Raw genomic sequence first — 21,189 nt, forward strand, 5'->3', positions numbered from 1 at the left:
ACAGCGAGCTCGCCACTGGTATCAGACCCACCGGCCGTCCATGTCTCCGTTATAAAGACGTCTGCAAACGCGACATGAAATCCTGTGACATTGATCACAAGTCGTGGGAGTCAGTTGCCAGCATTCGCCAGAGCTGGCGGGCAGCCATAAAGACAGGGCTAAATTGTGGCGAGTCGAAGAGACTTAGTAGTTGGCAGGAAAAAAGACAGAGGCGCAAGGGGAGAGCCAACTGTGCAACAGCCCCAACAAACAAATTTCTCTGCAGCACCTGTGGAAGAGCCTGTCACTCCAGAATTGGCCTTTATAGCCACTCCAGGCGCTGCTTCACAAACCACTGACCACCTCCAGGCGCGTATCCATTGTCTCTCGAGATAAGGAGGCCCAAAAGAAAGAAAGAAAGTACACCAAACAGGTTTATTCAATAAACAACTCATTTATCTGATTATAAACCAAGACTTAACCAATAATGAAGTAAAACATATCCATAAATGGAAATATTAAAGCCCCTTATTTTATCCCAGCCCTCACACATACTCACATACACAACCAGTTAACAGGGAACAAAAAAAAGGATTTTAGTTTACAGCTGTTAGAATGAAATAGAAGGAGTAAACAAAACATGTATGCTTAAAAACGAAGGTATGGAAGTCCTTTATTCTGGCGAGGTGTCCCAAAGGCGAATAGATGGCTGCCACTAGGAATCGTCCTAGGACAGTTCTTTTCAGGCAATGTTGAATAACAGTCTGGGTAGGCTTTCCAAAAATGTAGCTATAGAATGCTTCACATAGGTCTCACATCAGGTCTGCAGCAACAACGGTTTCAATTCTCACACATTCGATGCAAATTTTTTCAAAGATGCAAGGTTTCTGCAAACATTCAGGATTTATTCAAATACAGGAGGCAACAGCACAACTTGATGCAGGATTTGCTTTTCAAGAGAGAAAGATGGGCTCGATCTTCGGTTCTCCTGGCAGGTCAATAATCAAACGCCAACTCCTTGCTTTTAGCCAAACCAGCTAGCTTTTCTTAACAGTTCAAAATGAAACAAAAACGTTTCCAGAGGCAAGTCCTAGGACACCATAAATCGTGACTTGTCAATAAGAAAACAGCTGATAAAATCAAAACACAACCCCTGCTATGTTTACTTGAAATCATGTGCCTTCCAGTAAAAACATGTGTCAACTTCTGTTGACCTCCCTTTTAAAAAAATCTTGTTTGGCTTCAAGATTCCAGCATCTATGAAATCCTTTTCCATGTTTAAAAATATATAGATTCTCAAGTTTTAACAAAAAAATGGAAACCCTCGTCACATATGTTTAAAAAAAGGTTCCTTCTTCACCTTCATTCACATCACCTCTTTTCTCTTAGGCAGTCCCACGGGAACGAGGATGACTTTCTTCCACTCCAGGGTTGTGGGTGCTTAGGTGACTGAAAAGTCCAATTCTGGATCTGCACACTCTGCCACAGGTTGGGCAGGTGGTGTTTGGTGAGGTGAGTGAATGGGATGCTCGAATTTCCAAACGCTCCTTCCGCTGTTTGCACTTGTTCACTGCCTGAGCATGTTGACGTTGTTCGAACTGGTTGGCACCTTTGCAGATGCTTCTTCTCTGTTTTGGGCAGTCTTGGGCAAGAGATTCCCACGAATCAGTGGAGATGTCACATTTTTTCAAGGAGGCTTTAAGGACATCCTTGTCACGTTTCCTCTGCCCCCCTGGTAGCCTCTTGCCGTGACGGAGCTTGGAGTAGAAGGTTTGTTTTGGGAGTCTTGTGTCAGGCATGCAGACAATGTGGCCCACCCAAAGTAACTGACTAGCCATGACCAGCGTCTCGATACTGGGGATGTTGGCCTGAGAGAGGACACTGATATTGGAGCGCCTGTCCTGTCACTGAATTTGCAGGATCTTGCGGAGGCACTGCTGGTGATATCTCTCCAGGGCTTTGAGATGTCTGCTGTACAGTGTCCATGTTTTTGATGCATACAGGAGGGCAAGTAACACTGCGGCCCTGTAGACCATGAGCTTGGTGCCAGGTTTAAGGTCTTTGTTGTCAGACACCTTTTTCCTCAGATGACCGAGGGCTGCGCTGGCACACTGGAGGCGATGCTGAGTTTCATCGTCGACGTCTGCCCTTGCTGAGAGGAGGCTTCCAAAGTATGAGAAGTGATCCACATTGTCCAGTGGTTCGCTGTGGATCTTGATAGTCGGGAGCAGGCTGGTGGAGGACCTTAGTCTTTCGGATGTTTAGCTTAAGGCCCATTCTTTCATACGCCTCTGTGAATGCATCAACGAGGATTTGAAGCTCGGCCTCTGAGTGTGCGCATACACAAGCGTTGCCAGCATAATGCAGCTCGATGACAGAGGTTGGAGTGACCTTGGTTCTGGACTGGAGGCGACGTAGGTTAAATAGTTTCCTACTTGTCCTGTAGAGTAGATCCACTCCCGCAGGGAGCTTCAAGTAGATGAGGTGGAGTGTTGCAGCGAGGAAGATGGAAAAGAGCATTGGTGCGATGACACAGCCTTGCTTGACCCCAGTTTGTACTCGGATTGGGTCAGTGGCAGATCCGTCAGCAAGGATTACAACTTGCATGTCGTCATGCAGTAGGCGGAGGATGGTGACAAATTTCTCTGGGCAGCCAACTTTGAGGAGGATGTTCCATAATCCCTCCTGGTTGATAAGAGTCAAAGGATGTCAAAGAAGACCATGTATAAAGGTTGCTGCTGCTCCCTACCTTTTTCTTGAAGTTGTCTTGCTGTGAAGATCATGTTCATTGTTCCTCTTGATGGATGGAACCACATTGTGATTCCGGTCGGAGCTCTTCAGCCATGGGGAGGAGGCAGTTGAGAAGGACAGGGAATGACCTTCCCTGTGGCAGACAGCAGGGATATCCCTCTGTAGTTACCACAGCTGGTCTTGTCGCCTTTTTTGAAGATGGTCACAATTACGGTGTCTCGGAGATTCCCCAGCATGCTCTCCTCCTTCCAGATGAGGGAGAAGAGACCATGTATTTGTGTCAAGAGTGCCTCTCCACCGTATTTTAGAATTTCGGCGGGATTTCTGTCTATGCCGGTGGTCTTGTTCTTTTAGCTGTCGGATGGCCTTTTCAATCTCATGTCGGTCTGGGGTTGTGCTGAGGTCGTGGTTGGTAGCATGCTGTGGAATGTGGTCGAGGGCACTCGCATCCAGGACTGAGTTGCGATTGAGGAGATCTTCGAAGTGCTCCTTCTAATGACACTTACATCACCTACACACTCTCTCACCCTCCCTTTCCTCTGCAGCCCCTATGATCGCCCCTTCTTACCCCATCCCTTTTCTTTACATCTGTATCCCCATCTCCTAATGTCTCCCTCCAGCTGGTTTCCTTAGTGTTTTAAATAAACTGTAGCTTTACAACCATTTTGAAGATAAGTTCCACTAAGCTGGGAGAACAATGAAGAGGATTGCAATGGGACTGGGGTAGGGACTGGCATGGGGACAGAATGGGTGGAAGGTTGGTGCAGGGCCGGAATCACAACTACAAATCCTGAAGCCCAAAGATAGGAGCAACTGAGGAGGTGTAGGGATATGACTTGTGGTGGGAGTAGGCTATAATGGTGGGTGGTGACCAAGAACAGGCAAGTAGGAAAAGTGGATGGTGGCAGGAGTGGAAGAAAGATGCAGAAAAAATTAAAACATGTGTAGTTAAATTTAAATGAAACCTAGTCTTTTAAAAAATGATACATTTTAAAAAGTGTATCTGGAAGGCATGAATGTCCTGAAACACTGCCACCAAGGTTAGGCACTTAGAGGTATCAAAGCTAAGTAGACAGCAGTGCCATCTAGTTTGCAGACCAAGTATTGCAGCACTTGAGATAAGTACATTAATTGAAAAATAACAGAAAATGTGATGGACAGCACAATGGAAATAGCATCACACAAGTGTGACTGTGACAAAATATATGACAGCTAAAGGGAGTAAAAAGGGTTAATCAACCAGAAGTATGTGCAGATGGAGAACTTTTAATGTCTAGCTATGATAGATTAAAATCATATGTCCATGAGCACTTCCTGTTTACACAAAAACAAAAGCAACATACTGTGGATACTGGAAATCTGAAACAATAACAGAAAACTGTGGAAACATTTATTCAGCCAAGCAGCACCTTTGGAGAAAGAAAGTGACTTTTCGTGTCAGATAAATCAGTTTTATACTTCTAAGTTTAACAATTTTTCTTCTTGCTTTGTATATTAATTTATTTTTTCTTCTGTCTAGCTTTCTGCCCCTCACATGTTTTAATCCAGCCTCGTAATTCTCTCTCGGGCTGCTTCAGCCTTTTCTGTACTGTTTAGCAGATGGCAAAATTCTTGTTTGGTGCCCTACTCCACAAACTCCAACCTCAGATGTGACTACCTTTTTGGCCCCTCTCTTCACCAGGAAAGCATTTACAGAGCTAATTCATGTAGCCAGGGTGATCCTGTCTCCCCCATACTCCCAACACAGCCATCCTGTGTTTGTCCCACACTGCTCAGATGACTTCCTGCTCCATCTGTATCTTCATCCACCTCAAACTACTGACCCCTCCAGGCCACTCACACAATTTTGTATCCTGCTTCCACCAAGCTTATCAAGTGTGAGAAGGCTGACAGAGGGAAGAAGTGTGATTAAGGTCTTAGGGAGACAGGAAAGGAGATTGGTAGGAGAGAGCAGGATAAAGAGAAGTCAGGGTAAGGGGAAGGAGGAGTACAGAGATTGTGGGAGAACAGAAAAGTGGATGGGGGAAAAGAGATTTAGGAATAAGTGACAAGGCAGAAGATCAGAAATGAAGGAGATGGGTGAAGTGTAGGGATGGATGGTGGTGAGAGGATGCAATGCCATCACTGGCAGGAGGCAGTAATTACTGTGTGATAAATTTACATTGACATAAATTTGCACTTAAGAATTAGTAATGGAAATGTCAAACAAAGGACATAATGTATAATTTTGGAATTGGGAATTAATTACATCTGCAGACGGTAGTCCAATTATGCCTTGCCCGTGAAACCCGCTTCACCTGAAGACGACACTTAGTATTGATTTCCTGTGCGCAACACCAAGGATCATCAGCTAGTAAATAAATATATAGGCAGATTTGCTGTGCCCAATATTTTCAGTACAAGTAGGTATATAATGTCCTATTAAACCCAAACTTAATTAAAAGTAAGGACATATTTGTTCTATTACTAAGGGAATACACATAGTATAAAGATGTTCTGACCAATTAACTTTTAAAGAAATTTATCATGACATAAATTATAAAACAATCTTCATCCAATTGAATGATCAAGGAGAGTATACTGTAAAACAAATCTTTAAAAAATACACTATACATGCAACCGGCAAACTTAAGTTTTAAAAGAAACCATTAACTGCAATTAAATTCTAATAATCGCTGGAATCAAATTGTTAAAATGTCCTCAATGTTGTCCCAATGGACGTAGAATTAGATTTCTACCGCAAGTACAACATAAAACCTTATTTCTTAGCTGCACTATAATAATAGCACTTCAAACAAAATGTGACAATTATTACAACCATCTAACATGAAGCATTTGCATTTTGGAATCTTTAAATTTCAAATTAAGTCATTCATTTTTGATATAGAACTCTTACACTTATAAAAAAACAAGATATTAAAGCTATGAATTTAAGTTACCCTGATCTCATTTTAGTTAATATAACTCTATAGATGTAACTCAGTGGCGATCGTTTCCTTTGCCCCATAGGAAGAATTGTAGGGTGGATGGTGGCAACAACATATCCTTTCCTGTAGTACCCTTCCAATTTAGAATTAAGATCCAAGAGAGAGGAGATCTTGATAACATCTGGATTTGATGAACCTATAATGGTAGGAACAAAAGACAGAAAAGTGAGCAATCATTAAAGTTTGGATTCTGCTTGCATCCTAATTCCAATAATATGAAACATGTGGACTGTTCCTTTCCATATGGGAGAAGCATGCTTCCTCACTCATTCATAATACGATGACAATCATGTCACCATGAAGTTCCTGTTACAGGACACAGTGCATGCAAAAGACAATTCTAAAAGAATTCTTAAACATAAATTAAGTGGTTGGTGAGCTTGTGATGAACAGAATATTGTATGTAGCAGTGATATTGTTACAACCAGGTGAGAAAGGTGTCTAGGGGTCCCTTTTAGCCTTCACCTGGTCTTATTGTAACAGGGTTTTGTTTTTAAACACATTGGTGTTTTGAGCTCCCCCTTGGTGAATTCTTGTTCACTGCTTTCCAATTATAAGGCAAAGAAATGAGCACAACAGGCTTTCTTAGGTTTAAAGAGGAAAGTGAAATTTATTAAAACTTAAACTTAATCTCTAATTCGGTTAATGCCTACGGATACATACCGCGCGCCCCACGCAAGCATACATACACGATGTGCACATGCAAACAGAGACAGAAAAGAGCAAAAGAAAAATAAAGTAAGGTTTGAGGCAATCTCTGAAGAGGGGTTTTTGTTACTGTGCTTCGAGCTCACTGTAGTCCTTGCTTGTAGGTAGATCTTGCTTTTCGTTGGGGCCGAGCATTCTTCTTAAACCTTGTTCACTGTAGGAGACTTTTCTCTCTTGGGGTTCATATGTCTTCAATGGTTTCCGAAGCTGGTGAGAGCAAGATGAGAGCAGACAGGAGAAAGGTCTTTTCAGTCCCGGAGCAAACAGCTTTCTGAGTTTTAAAACTCTGTGGCAAGTTCAAATTCAAAAAACTCCAACAGCCAGTTAGTCATGTGACTAAACTGGTCTGACCATGTCTCTTTATGTATTCAGCCATTTTAGCAATTAACCTGGAATGCTAGCTTCTCCACCTTCAACGTCTGGTAATCAAAATTCCATTGTGGATTAAACTGGAGCAAGGAGTGGCCCCTTTGTCCTTTCCAAGTACTGTCTGTTACTATGCAAATGTCTTTCCAGTCAAGGGTCTGTTTTTTTTAAAAAACAGGTTCTTTCTTTACGCCAGTAACAGTTTAAAATCATTGCTCATGTAGCGAAATTAATGTGTCTCATTCATGGCCTGCATGATAGAAATTAAAAATATTTTTACAACTTGACTTTTTAAAATTCATTTCATGGGATGTGGGTGTCGCTAGCCAGGGCAGCATTTATTGCCCATCCCTAATGGCCCTTGATAAAGTGGTGATGAACTGATGCAATATTCATGAATATACATGTTAATCTGGGCCAAAATCTTACTTTTTGGGCAGGCATTGGTTGGAGCAATTGGGTTGCCCACCTGATGTCATTAGTGAGAGGCTTGAACTATATTGATGTTTAGGCCAAATTGAAATTTCATTGGTGGGTTGCACACACATTTCTAGTAGTGATGGGTAGCCAATCCAATTGGACAACAATATTTCCATTGGGCCCAGAGCTATATACAGCGGGGTGTCTTTTCACGCTCTAGAAATTTTTGCTGCTAAAGGAAGATTAGGGAACATGTCTCAGGCAAGAGCACTTAGATTTAGTGACTCAGTGGTGGAAGTCCTTGTTGAGCAGGTGACAGCATTATTTTTATTTGTTCATGGAATGTGGGTGTTGCTGGCAAGGCCAGCATTTATTGTCATTCCTAATTGTCCTTGAGAAGATGGCAGTGAAACCCCTTCTTGAACTGCTACAGACCATGTGGTGTAGGTACACCCACAGTGCTGCAGGGGAGAGACTTCCAGGATTTTGATCCAGCGACAATGAAGGAACGGCAATATATTTCCAAGTCAGGATGGTGTGTGACTTGGAGGGGAACTTTCAGGTGGTGGTGTTCCCATCTACCTGCTGCCCTTGTCCTTCCACGTTAGAGGCCTGCTACCGGACCTGAACCCGACGGGACCCGGCGACTTGTGTCGGGTTTGGGTCGGGTAGGGCCTATCTTCAAGGTACTGCTTTCGGGCTCAGGTCGGGTCGGGCCGAGTCCAGGTCGGGCCGGACACACATGGTAAGTGTTCTGCTGGTCAGTATTGAAATTAAAAAAAACTTACCTGAGCTGGGAGTCCGGGACAAAACTGAGTCTGCGCAGTGATCGAGTTACGTCACTATGACGTCATCGCGCATGCGCTGCAGCTTCGTGGGGCTTCTTAGTCGGAAGGTAAGTAAAGGGATGGTCAGATTGGGCTTGGGTCGGGTCGAGTCAGGGCGGGTTCAGGTCGGGTCGGGCCCAGGGCAAAATCAGAGGGACTCGGGCCGGGCTCAGGTCCGCTGTGGTTTGGTCGGGTTCTTTTTCCCCAACCTGAGCAGGCCTCTATTCCACATGGTACAGGTTGCGAGCCTGGGAGGTGATATTGAAGGAGCCATGGCGAGCTGCTGCAGTGCATCTTGTAGATGGTATGCACTCCAGCCAGTGTATGCCAGTGATGGGGGTGGCACTGCAGAATTCCTAGCCTCTGACCTGCTCTTGTAGCCACAGTATTTGTGGCTGGTCCAGTTAAGTTTCTGGTCAACGGTGACCCCAAGGATGTTCAGCGATGGTAATGCCATTGAACGTGAACGGGAAGCAGTTAGATTCTGTTTTGTTTGAGATGGTCAATGTCTGGTACTTGTGTGGTGCGAATGTTACTTGCCACTTATCAACCCAAGCCTGAATGTTGTCCAGGTCTTGCTACAGGCGGGCACAGACTACTTCATTATCTGCAAACGGAACTGAACACTGTGCACTTATAAGTGAACAAGCCCACTTCAAACCTTATGATGGAGGGAAGATCATTGATGAAGCAGTTTAAGATGGTTGGCCCTAGGACACTGCCTGGAGGTACTCCTGCAGTGATGTCCTGGGGCAGAGAGGATCTTCCTTTCTGCTAGGTATGACTCCAGCTAGGAGAGTTTTCCCCTGATTCCCATTGACTTCAATTTTACTGGGGTCTTAATGCCACACTTGGTCAAATCACTCTCACCTCATCTCTGGAATTTGCCTTCCATGCTTGGACCAAGGCTGTAATGAGGTTTGGAGCCAAGTGGTCCTAGCAGAATCCAAACTGAGCATTGGTGAGCAGGTAACTGGAGAGTAATTGCTGCTTGATACCACTGTCAGTGACACCTTCCATCATTTTGCCTATTATTGCGAGTAGACCGATGGGGCGGTAAATAGCCAGATTGGATTTGTCCTGCTATATGTGGACAGGACACACCTGGGCAATTTTCCACATCTAGGCAGGAACTCTTCCAGGAGGATGCTAAGGCAGACTATGTGGCTTGCTTGGAGGGAGGTGGTTGGAAATGTTAGGGCCTGGACTATCACACCAGGATATGGGTTCAGTGCTGCATGGGCTTCAGCAACCTGAGCCAGACAGCAACAGTGAGAATATCTCTATTTCTCTACATTACACCTTGCCACAGCAATTCTCCCCACTGCTGACCCTCCCCCCCCCCACCCACCAGAACTCTAAACACATCCCTCCTCTACTCCATATCATTAATCACAATAGGATACTGTACCATCTCTCCTTCTCATGCTAATCACATACTCACCTGCTGCTGCTACCCTCACAACAGCATTCCACACTTACCTGGTAGCAACTCCAAAGCATTTCATTTCTCTCCTAACTACTTCCACATTCACACTGCAGCCACATTTTTACATGTGATCACCTTCTCATTCTGCTTGCAACCCGCTGCCTCTTTCTCTCGGCATGCACACTGTACGAAGTTGTGTCACAGGTCTGCACCTTCACAATAACCACACACTAACAGTCTCCAACTCTTTTTGGAGGAGATGCTGGCTCAAGTGGGAGAGGATCAGAGCCAGGAGAGGGCCAGACTCCATCCAGGTCCTCAGACAGGTGGAGGAAGATGCCACGCAGATAATTGGAGCAGACAGCTCAAGGTGCATAGGCGATGGTGAGGTTGGAGGCTATGCTCAACAGAGTACTTGCCTATTACTCTTCTCTCAAGTAATTATACATCCAGGCAGCATAGTATTCTGGTGCTGCAAAGTGTTGTCAATCATCTGCTATTGCCAAACCTTTCCATGTCGTGCTGACCCTTGTCCTCTTCTAGGACCATCCAATGACTCAAACCCTGCCGAATAAGTGGGACAATCCTCTGGAAGAAATACTGTCATGCACCCAATCCCTCCCAAACACCAGCATGGAAAACAGCACCTTAAATGGTATACATAGCAAGTTAGCTGGGTCTGCACAGGGTGATTCACATTACTCAAGTGTGTATTAGCAGACGAATAGTGGAAAGGACAGCTCATCTGAGAGCAAGCCTGGTCCTGGCTCTGCCAACGAGGACAGATGTTAGGGTCTGAAATTCTGTTAATGATGATAAATACCTGTAGTTCAAGATAATAGGGTGAACAGGTGTTGGGTTTAATTAGTTAATTGTATTCAAGTGTTATATATAAAGAGCCAGCCAGCACTGGCTGGTGTTGTTTGGAGAACAGAAGTGAACTCTATGGCAAGTAATAAACAATCTCCACCAAAGCATCCTAGTCTCAGTGTCTTCTTCACAAACAGGCTTGGCGATTTCTCTAACATTGGTAGCAGAGGGTGGTTGCCTGAAAGTGGAGATTAAGATTTGTTTTCAGACAGATTAGAATTGGAGTTTTATTTTTGAGAAAGCTGTATTTGGAGTGTTTTTTTGGAAGAAAGATGACTGAAACCAAGTGTAAGGTGTCGGGATATGATTTTCCACCACTGTTTTGTGAAGCTGAATCTTGCGATCAATGGAAGAATGACGTTGATATATGGACACGGGTTACATCTTTACTTAAAAGGAAGCAAGGAATGGCCCTTGCACTTTCACTTCCTACCAGAAGCAAAGTGTTCTCTGAGCTAGAGGCTCATCATTTGGACGATGAGGAAAGTCTGGACAAACTCTTGAAATTTATGGATAAAATCTGAGAGATGACTTATTGAATGCTTGTGAAGCATAGCCGGACTTTGATAAATTTAGAAAAATGGACGGTTCTTCCACAGACGAATATATTATGCAGTTTAACTGACTATATGCAAGGTCACAGTGATTCTGCTTGGAAATTTCTAGATCAGTACTTGCCTTCAAATTGTTGGATTGTGCTGGGATATTGAGCATGGATAGGCTCTTGGTATTAACCAGAGCTAGATTAAAAGAAAAAGATAAGCTGTTTGATCAGATGTCTGACACCTTTATAAAAAAAGAAAAATTTTGGGATAACATTCTTTTCTGGCTGCTTTCGTGGCGCAGATGGGCTCTTTAGCAGTGACTCCGAAGGTGGAGGATACAATGTTAGCAGCATGTCGAGGCTGTTCAAGTATGGGGCCCAAGTGTCCGTATGAAAGGAAAAACACACACAAAACTAATGAGGATAGAGACCTTTTTGGCAGCTATAACAGATGGCAGGAATTGGGTAATTTATGGTGGAAGGATGAACCCCAGGAATAACCAAGGGGTGGTCAACAGGTGTTTCAGATGTGACTCAAAGTATCATTATGCGTTGCATTGTCCAAAAAGGAATAACAGGGTTTTTGAGATGACACATGATGTGGAAGGTGAGGATGACGCTACTGATCAATCAGAAGGAATTGTACTGGTCACGAGAAGCTTCAGTCCAGTACTGAGTGTCCAGGTCGCAGATTAATTTAATTGTGCAATACTAGACAGTGGGTGTACGTCCACAGTATGTAGAGTGGACTGGTTAAGGTGTTACATGGGTTCTTTAAGTAAAGAAGACTGAAATAAGGTCAAAGAATGACAGTTCTACCTGTTTCAGATTTGGGGATGATAACACGTTGAAATCACTCAAAAGAGTGGTAATTCCATGTAAAATAGCAGAGGCAAACCATTTTATTAGTATGGATGTAGTATCCAGTGAAATACCTTTGCTGTTAAGTAAACAGTCTATGAAAAAAGCTCGGATGAAATTGAATATGGAACATGACAAGGCAATTGTCTTTGGGAAACCTGTAGCTTTGCGGTTTACAGTCGGGACATTATTGTATTCCTTTAGCAAGACCTAACATCTATAAGCAGGATGCTAAAGACGTATTAATGGCAGCTGGGGATCGGGATTTAAAGGAGAAAAAGCAAATTATTTCAAAACTACATCGACAGTTTGCACATCTATCTTGTCATAGGTTGAAGATTCTGTCAAAAGATGCAGGGGTAATAGATGATGACTACACTAAACTTATCAAAGATATCAGTGGAAAATGTAGTATCTGTTTTAAAAAAAAAATACAGGAGGATGCCATTGTGACCCATAGTGAGTCTTCCATTAGCAAGGGACTTTAATGAAACCGTAGCGATGGACTTGAAGATATGGGATAAAGAAAACATTTTTCTTCCACACTTTATAGACATGGCGACCAGATTCAGTCGGTTGATGGTAATTTATAGTAAAGACAAAGTAATAGTGGACCAGATAATGGAAAGGTGGATAGGAACAGGATTGGGAGCACTGGCTAGGTTTCTAACTGACAATGGAGGAGAATTTGCCAATGATGAGTTCAGGAGTTTGTATGACACAATGAATATTGTAGCAATGCACACAGCAGCAGAAAGTCCTTTTAGTAATGGGATTTGAGAGAGAAATCATGCCGTGATTGACAAAATGCTCTGGGAAAATTTTAGCAGACCAGCCAAACTGTAAATTGACTACTGCTCTGGCATAGGTAGTTCATACAAAAAACACGCTTCAAATGGTTGGGGGCTACAGCCCATATCAATTAGTTTATGGCAGGAATCCGAAAATACCTTTGGTAATGTGGGATCATCCCCGGCTTTAGAGGGGATGACAATTCGTTCAATTTTTGCGGAACATTTGAATGCCATGCATGTAGGGAGATGAGCATTTATTAAGGTGGGGGTTTCAGAAAAAATCAGGAGAGCACTGAGGTATTGGATCAGGCCATCAGGAAAGAATTTTGATACTGGGGATATCGTGTATTACAAAAGAGAATGGCAGAAAGAATGGAGAGGTCCGGGAATAGTTACAGGCACTGATGGCAAAATGGTGATATTACCAACATGGCAACCAAACTATTAGAGAACATTCCTCGCTGCCTATTGGCACTGATAATACATTGACCAGAATCTGAACAAATGATGGACATTGGTGATGCACCATGTACTTCCCATGCACATATGTCAGACCTTTGCGAGCAACAGATTGTGGCAGATAATGGGCTAACTGAGAAGGGACCAAGTGATAGTGAAGATCCAGATAAAGCCATTTATCCCAAAGGTCAACTACCGAAAGTTGGGACTAGAGTGACGTATATGCCAGAAGTGGGCTAGTGAATGGAGGGAAGTCACCATTATAGGAAGGGCAGGAAAGGCCACAGGGAAATACAAACATTGGCTGAATGTGCAAGACAAGCGACAGGATATCAGATCTATAGATTGGCAGAAGGAAGTGAAAATCTGGAAAGCCAGAAAACAGTTTAAGTTCAGACGTGGGCCTGAAGATGATCATAGTCCAAGGAAAAGGTCACGAACTTGTGAAATGAAGTCAGGTTGTAGGAGGGACAGGTGGAGTAGTAGTAGTCCCGAAAGGATAGGAACTCTAGTAGAGGACTTGGTTTCTAGAGCAAGGACCAGAGAGCAGGTGAGGGGTGCCACAAGAAGTAGGAGCCTTTACGATAGAGAAGCTCTAGTGGCTACTAACAAGTTAGATAGTAAATTGATAAAGGATGCAAAGCAAAAAGAGCTTGACAGTTGGAGAGAGTTTGGCGTATACAGGGAGGTGCCAGGTAGAGGACAACCAGCATTGTCCCATAGATGGATCTGCACAGAGAAAGTACTTCCTGATGGTACGTACAAAGCGAAGGCCAGACTTGTAGCTCGGGGACTTGAGGAACAACTAAGTGACCAGGAAATTAGAGTGGACTCCCCAACAGCAAGAAAAGCAAGTTTAAGGATTTTCCTAGCCCTTTTAGTGACACATTCATGGGAATGTAAGTCCATTGACCTCAAAGCAGCATTTTTGCAAGGGGAGAAATTTCAAAGGGAAGTATTTTTAAAGCTACCAAAAGAAGCTGGTGATATAGAAGGGAAATTATGCAAGCTAAACAAGTGTGTTTATGGGCTAAATGATGCATCCAGGGTGTGGTATTTTTCAGTTAGGTCCGTCCTACTAAAAGCTGATTCTATGTAATTAAAGGTGGCGATGGCAATGTCTTATTGGTACTATGAAGAAAAACCAGCAGGCATTTTCTTGATGCATGTGGACAATGCTCTGTGGGGAGGATCTGAGGCTTTTGAGAAACTTGTGGTAGATAAAGTTTTGCAGGAATTTAAAATTGGAAGTCCGGCTTCCAGAGCTTTTAAAAACATAGGGTTGAATATTAGGCAGACTAAGTTGGGGGTAACCCTAAATCAACAGTCTCGCCTAGGAGAATGTTAATAGGATCCCAATAAATCGGGCCAGACCCTTACAAAAGGAAGACTCTGCAACCAAGGAAGAAGTAGAACAGGTAAGGAGCTTAATCGGGCAGTTGAACTGGTTGTGCATACAAAAGAGGCCTGATGTTTGCTATGATGTATTAGAATTGAAGTGCTGAAAGCAAATAAGACATTGAAGAGACTGAGTTTTGACAAATGTACACACAGGTGTGTACACAAGGTTTTCAGCACTGGGTGACCCAGAAGAAATGAAATTGGTCATTTTTAGTGACGCCTCACATGCTAATCTTCCCGATGGTTATTCGAGCGCAGCAGGCTTCATTATATTTTTGGTGGGAAGATATGATAAATGTGGTCTGTTAGCCTGGGAATTGAAGAAAATAAATAGTTAAAAGCACCTGAGCTGCTGAGACACTTGCACTGAAAGAAGCAATAGATATGGGTATGTATTTCACAACCATTACAGCGTAGAAGGAGGCCATTTGGCCCATCATGTCCACACTGGCTCTCTGAAAGAGCAATTCCCTCAGTTCCATTCCCCTGCCTTCTCCCCATAACCCTGCACATTCTTCCTTTTCATATAACTGTCTAATTCCCTTTTGAATGTTTCAATTGAACCTGCCTCCACCACGATCTCAGGCAACGCATTCCAGACCTTAACCACTCGCTGCGTGAAAAAGGTTTTCCTCATGTCACTTTTGCTTCTCTTACCAAATAATTTAAATCTGTGCCCTCTTGTTCTCGATCCTTTCATGAGTGGGAACAGTTTCCCTCTATTCAATATTTTAAAGGAACTCTTGTATAAGGGGCAATCGGAGAAAAGTTTTCCTATAGACTGCTACATAAATGTCCCAGAAAGAATGGTTAATGTCCATTCGACAAAAAGTATCGCAGAAAAGAGGTTGAGGATTGATCTCGAGTATAAAAGAAAAAGAAATTCCAAAATAAAATGGGTTGACGCAAGTCATCAGTTGTCGGATTGTTTTGCTAAGAGGTGCTTGTTGGATGTCCTCGTGTTGTGTTATGAACGGTTAGGAAAATGTGGAAATTTTTTGATAAGATCGTGGTTTTTTTTTAAAGGGGGAATATACAGCATTTTAATAGCTGGTGCTGTTGAAAGTTAATGATAAATAATGTAAAGAAAAATGTGTCATTATTTTTGTTTTTTTTATATTTAAAGAAAAAAGGGGGAATCTGTTAGGGTCTGAAGTTCTGTTAATGGATGATAAATACCTGCTTGTTAAAGATAAGGTGAACAGATGTTGGGTGTTAGTTTAGTTAATTGTGTTCAATTGTGTGTGTCTGTATAAAGAAAAGCCAGCCAGCACTGGCTGGTGTTTGAAGAGCAGAAGTCAGCTCTGGCAAGCAATAAATAATCTCCTCCAAAACATCCTAGTCTCAGTGTCTTCTTCACAAACAAGCTTGGAGATTTCTCTAACAAAAGAGGTGTCAAAAGAAAACTGCTTCTGTGCACCAGCAATTGATTTTATTGGACAGTCTGCATAGGAGCTGTTTGACAATTGCGTATCAGACAGATGGTAGATATGAGTTACTCTTAAAATTAGTATGATGAATATAGCATACTTGGTCGACAGTCCTCCTAATAAATTATGACTGCTGGAGCACTTCCAGATTCAGAACTGCTTCAACTGGACCTCATGTTGTGGGAACATAAGAGTTGCTGCAATTGAAGCATATTTTCCTTTAATATTCCAGTATCTACACAGAATCCCAGTGTCATCGATCCACAAATTGCTTCTTCTGAGTGGAACTCTCTCCCAGTATATAGGTTCAGTACTTGTGTATACTGTACTTGTGTTAATATTTTTTGAAACTGATCAATTAGTTTAAGAATCAGAAAGCCCAGAGGTAAGGGAGCACAAGCATCATGTAAAGTGACAGCAGCACAAGGGAGGGAGCTGATTGAGTAGCTGGTGTGTGTTTTCTTTTCCAGATCAGATCAGGGTCAAAAGTTTATTTCTGCTAAGTTTAGATAGTAGTCTAATAGCAACTTTTACATTTTTCCAGTGGTTTGTGTTTAGCGCAAGTTTGTGTGGAAAAGAAAAAAGAACTTGCAACAAATTTAAAAAGTAGATATAAATAACCTGGTCTAAGATATGACAGAGTAGATTACGTGTCTGGACTGGAGTTTGTGGACAGCAAGGCAGTCCGATACTTACCTGGCAGGGGCGAAACCATGATCAGTAGCCTTTGATCCTGTTCCAGGTAGGTTTTGAGTAGAATGGCTGTAACCAATTCTAGAGTTTCAGGCCAGGGAGTGCATAACACCGTTTGGGTGGTGGTGAAGGATAAGGAAGGAGGTGCACCGGTTGACCATACCTTCTTCATTAAGAAAATCCTTATTGGTTGCTGTGGATTCCAAGCTGCGGACATCTTCTGCCTGCAGGACTTCCCCAGCAGTGGATATTTCGACGTGACTTTCAAGAACGTAGCAGGATGCATCAAGTTCCTGAAGGTGTTCAAGGAGAAGGAAAACAAGGCGTCGCTGTAGATCCTCACAGTGGAGCCACTCTTCACGCTGCTGTCACAACATGACCGGGTGGTGACAATGTTCCTGTCGTGGATGTACTCTCCTTCCTCGACAAGTACATTGAGGTGGCTGGCAGCAGCACTGATGTCAAGGACCCATTTGGGATTTGGACCAGCAAGTGGCAGGTCAAGGTGACCTTGAAGGTCAATGCCAATGGAGCCATCGTCCATCCTCCCTCTAGCTTCGCAATCGGAAGTCGAGGCTTCTTGGTCTATGCGGGGCAACCCAGAGTTTGTCGCAACTGTGGCAAATCTGGTCACATGGCAGCTAACTGCAGCACAGTCGTCTGCAAGAACTGCAAGAAGGAAGGCCATCAGACCAAGGACTAAGCAGAGTCACTGCTGCAACCTGTGCAGTGAGGCAAGCCACCTCTACAAAACCTGCCCCAAATGCTGCCTCAGTTATGCTTAGGCGGCAAGGTCCAAGGAAAGGCCGGGAGAAGGAACGGCGAATGCGTCTGGTGCTGGAAGGAGACCAGCAACCCTCTCCGCAGCGAGGAAAGTCTACCTGACAAGGAGAAGAAAGAGGAGGCAGCTGAAACCAGTGACCCAATATCTATCTTGTGCCCCGAAACCCCTCTACAGACAGAATCAATGGAGGAGGAGGTAGCAGATAGACAAACAGGTCAGTGGCAGGTGGTACAAAGGAAAATCACAAAGAAAAATCCTCAAAGGAACAGGCCACTACCCAAACCAGTGGCAAGAAGAGGCTACCGTCTGAGACAGACTACAGCAGCTCCTCACTGGACGAGGAAGGACCGGAACGATTGCACCCGCAAAAGAAGCGGCAGAACTCAAAGGAGCTGGAAGATAAAGCCCCCCAACTCCGGGGCACTGGAAGCTGTGATGGGCCCAGCCCATGCTGAACCTAGCGACATGTCCAGTGCATCACAGTTCCGGAACACCGAGAACAAAAGCGTCGGGCACGCTCCAGCTCCGGGAAGCCGTGAGCAGTGATGTTTTCGAGGAGGAACAAAGGGGAAAGACACCAACAGCAGAAGACAACCCAAGCCTTGCTGCTTACGAGGCACCCCCCCCCACCCCCCACCGATGTCACCCCAGTGGAACAAACCCTGCATGAGAAAGCAGGAGGGGTTTCTGAGTCCAATAAATGCGAAACAGCTTGCGTACACTATGGGTATGCAGGAACATACGGAAGGATTGGGACTAGCAAGGACAAATGGTGTGGGAAGCAACAACTAACTTAAAAATGGGTATAAAGATTGCTTCAATTAACGTGCGTAGCATTAAATCCACTACGCGATGTGTTTCAACCTTGGACTACCTTGCCAAGGTCAAAGCCGACCTACTGCTTCTGCAGGAGTGTGGAATACCACACCTCAGCACCTACAGGCAATGGTTGCGATGGTCCCACGGGCCATTGATCTGGTCAGGGGGTAATGATTCCCATTCCTCCGGCCTGGGTATTCTGCTGTGGGGAGGTAACTTCACCATCTCCGAAGTTAAAGAGGTGGTGGGCAGTCGCCTCCTCATTGCAGATGTAATGTACAACAATGCTATGCTCCGGTTGATCAACGGGTACGCCCCGGTTCAATGCAGTGAGCGGCTGACCATCTTCCAGCGGCTCCCACTGCTGCTGGCGACATCCAGGCCGGTCATTCTAGGCGGTGACTTTAACTGCATCATTGATGCAGCTGGATGATCCGGCAGTGATGACAGCAAACTGGACACTACGTCCAGATTCCTGATGGAAATAGTAAAAGATGCCAAGCTGCATGATGTCTTCAGCAACCCTGCAGACAGAGCGCAGCGTAGATACACCTGGTCAAGATTGGATGGGCCTGCCCGTTCCAGGATTGACTTCCTGTTTGTGTCCCGTGCTGTCACATTCAGATCCACCGACATCAAGCTGGTGTTCTTCTCCGACCATTGCCTCTTACTGGTCGACTGTCACTTACAGGCCGACCAGCGGGTTGGCAGGGGGGCATGGAAGCTCAATGCTACACTGCCATCCCCACAGAAAGTTGAGGAACTCAAAAGGGATTACAAAGGTTGGAGAACCATGAAACCCCTCTTTTGAGTCTCCAGTTCACTGGTGGGAGGCAATCAAGGAGAACATCAAGAGGTTCTTTATCTCCAAAGATTTTCAGAGGGCGAGAGAGAGACAGAGGGAAATGCCCCGACTCCAGAAATGAATGCAAAATCTGCTCCGGCTGCAGTCGATGGGGGTCGAGGTCAAGGAGGAACTCCAAGAGGTGAAGAGCCAGCAGGCCTCGCTCTTTGCCACAGAGGCCTCCAAAATCATCTTCCGGTCCAGAGTCCGCTCCGTTGAGCAGGATGAGACGTGCTTGCGTTACTACTTCCAAAAGGTACACAGAGCTCTGTGATCAGCAGCCTGAAGGAAGAGGATGGCTCGGTAACGTCTTCGCAGTCCGACATACTAAGGATCAGCAAATCCTTTTATGCTGGGCTGTACGACGTGAAGCCCACAGACAGCACCGCTTCCCAGTCCTTCCTGTCATCTATCATGGAGGTCTTGGATGACAGCATGAGGGAGATACTGGACAAACTGCTAACTCTGGATGAGCAGACATGGGTCCTTTTGAGACAAGTAGAACTCCCGGAAGCGACGGCTTACCGGTTGAGTTGTATTCGGCTATGTGGGACTGGGTCAGCCCAGAACTGCAAGATGTATACGAGAGTATGCTTCTGGATAACAGCATGTCAGAATCCATGAGGAAAAGCATCACCCTCATCTACAAGTGGAAGGGGGAGAGGGCGGAAATCAGAAATTGGCGGCCCATCTCACTGCTTGATGTTGACTACAAGATTCTGTCCAAAGTCATTGCCAGTCGGGTCAGGTCTGCTCTGGAGTTGGTGATTCACCCTGACCAGACCTGCACTATACCCGGCAGGAAGATCTCTGATTGGCGATCGTATCCCTGAGTAGCGCGAGACTATGTATTGGACAGGAGGGTGGACACCTGCCTCATCAGCTTGGCCCGGGAGAAGGCTTTGGACAAGATATCGCACACCTACATGATGGACGTGCTCTCCAAAATGTGGTTTGGGGAGGGAATCTGCATGTGGAGCTCTCTCTGTCTGTCTGTCTGTCAGAACCTGGTCATCAGGTGCGAGGTGCTCACATTGTTGCTGTATATGGCGGAAGTCTGGCCCAGACCCCACTCCTGCGCTGTGGCGGTCACCCGAGCCATTTTCCGCTTTATGTGGAGATCTAAAATGGACCGGCTCCGGAGGGACACAATGTTCAAACCTCTGGATAAGGGCAGGAAAAATGTACCCAACGTTGCCCTCATCCTGGTGGCCACTTTCGTGTGCGGCTACATCAAACTGTGTGTAGAACCCCAGTGCACAAACACCAAGTGTCACTACGTGCTGAGGTTCTATCTGTCCCTGGTGTTACGATCGCTCCATCCAGTTGGACTGTGCCACACCACCTATCCTTTGTGGGAAAGTTTCTGCGGGGAAACACCTTTGACCACCAATCCATCAGGCAGTGGTCTGCACGAAATGTCCTCAAGGCCCTACGGGAAAAGGAGATGGTGGATTCAGTCGGATGGTTCCCCGAGCAGACTGCCAAAGTCATTTGGCAGAATACCTCATCACCAGAACTTTCAAACAAGCACCAAGATGTAGCTTGGCTGGTGGTGAGAAGGGCCCTCCCCGTCAGATCCTTCCTGCATGCGCGGAGTCTCGCCCCCTCCACACGCTGCCCTCGAGGTTACTGCGGCGGGGAAGAGATAGTTGCCCACCTCCTTCTGGAATGTGTCTTTGCAAAGCAGGTGTGGAAAGAGATGCACTGGTTTTTTGTCGAGGTTCATCCCAAGCAGCTTTGTAACACAGCAGTTTGTGCTCTACCGGCTGTTCCTAGGGACTCTCCCCGAGATAAACATCAAATGCTGCTGGAGGACTATCAATTCGGTGAAAGACGCTCTTTGATCTGCCCAAAATTTGCTGGTCTTCCAGTGCAAAGAGTTGTTCATGACTGAATGTTGCAGACTGGCACATTCCAAGGTCCAGGACTACGTGCTGAGGGATGCACTAAAGCTTGGGGCAGCCGCTGCAAAGGCTCAATGGGGCAAGACCACTGTGTAAGCTCCTCCCACCAAAGTGAACTGAGGGGCTGGACCCATGGGAAATCCCTTGGGCTGTATACACCAGATATGGGTTTGCTATAAAATGTACACGGCATATAAAATGGAATGGAAGGGTTGTGAGGCAACTCACTCCTGTATCGAAGAAAACTGATTTCCTTTGCACTTTTTGGAATGTCAACTTGGTGCTGTTTTGAACTGTTTTGTAATGCATTCTTTAA

General features: G+C 44.9%; 1 protein-coding gene across 3 annotated transcripts in view; it reads right to left on the bottom strand.

Annotated features, from left to right (window-relative positions):
* Window positions 1–21,189, bottom strand: part of rftn2 (raftlin family member 2) — a 112,669-nt gene that overhangs the window by 75,036 nt on the left and 16,444 nt on the right. For 2 of the 3 annotated variants that reach the window (XM_068034602.1, XM_068034601.1), the window contains one exon: window positions 5,670–5,853. In XM_068034602.1, coding sequence (XP_067890703.1) covers window positions 5,670–5,737 — 68 coding nt within the window. In that variant the 5' untranslated portion in view covers window positions 5,738–5,853. Of the gene's footprint in view, window positions 1–5,669; window positions 5,854–6,511; window positions 6,633–21,189 lie in introns of all 3 variants that reach the window. The other variant, XM_068034599.1, reaches the window with a different exon arrangement.

The sequence above is a fragment of the Heterodontus francisci genome, chromosome 7 (assembly GCF_036365525.1).
Source record: "Heterodontus francisci isolate sHetFra1 chromosome 7, sHetFra1.hap1, whole genome shotgun sequence".
NCBI lineage: Eukaryota > Metazoa > Chordata > Chondrichthyes > Heterodontiformes > Heterodontidae > Heterodontus > Heterodontus francisci.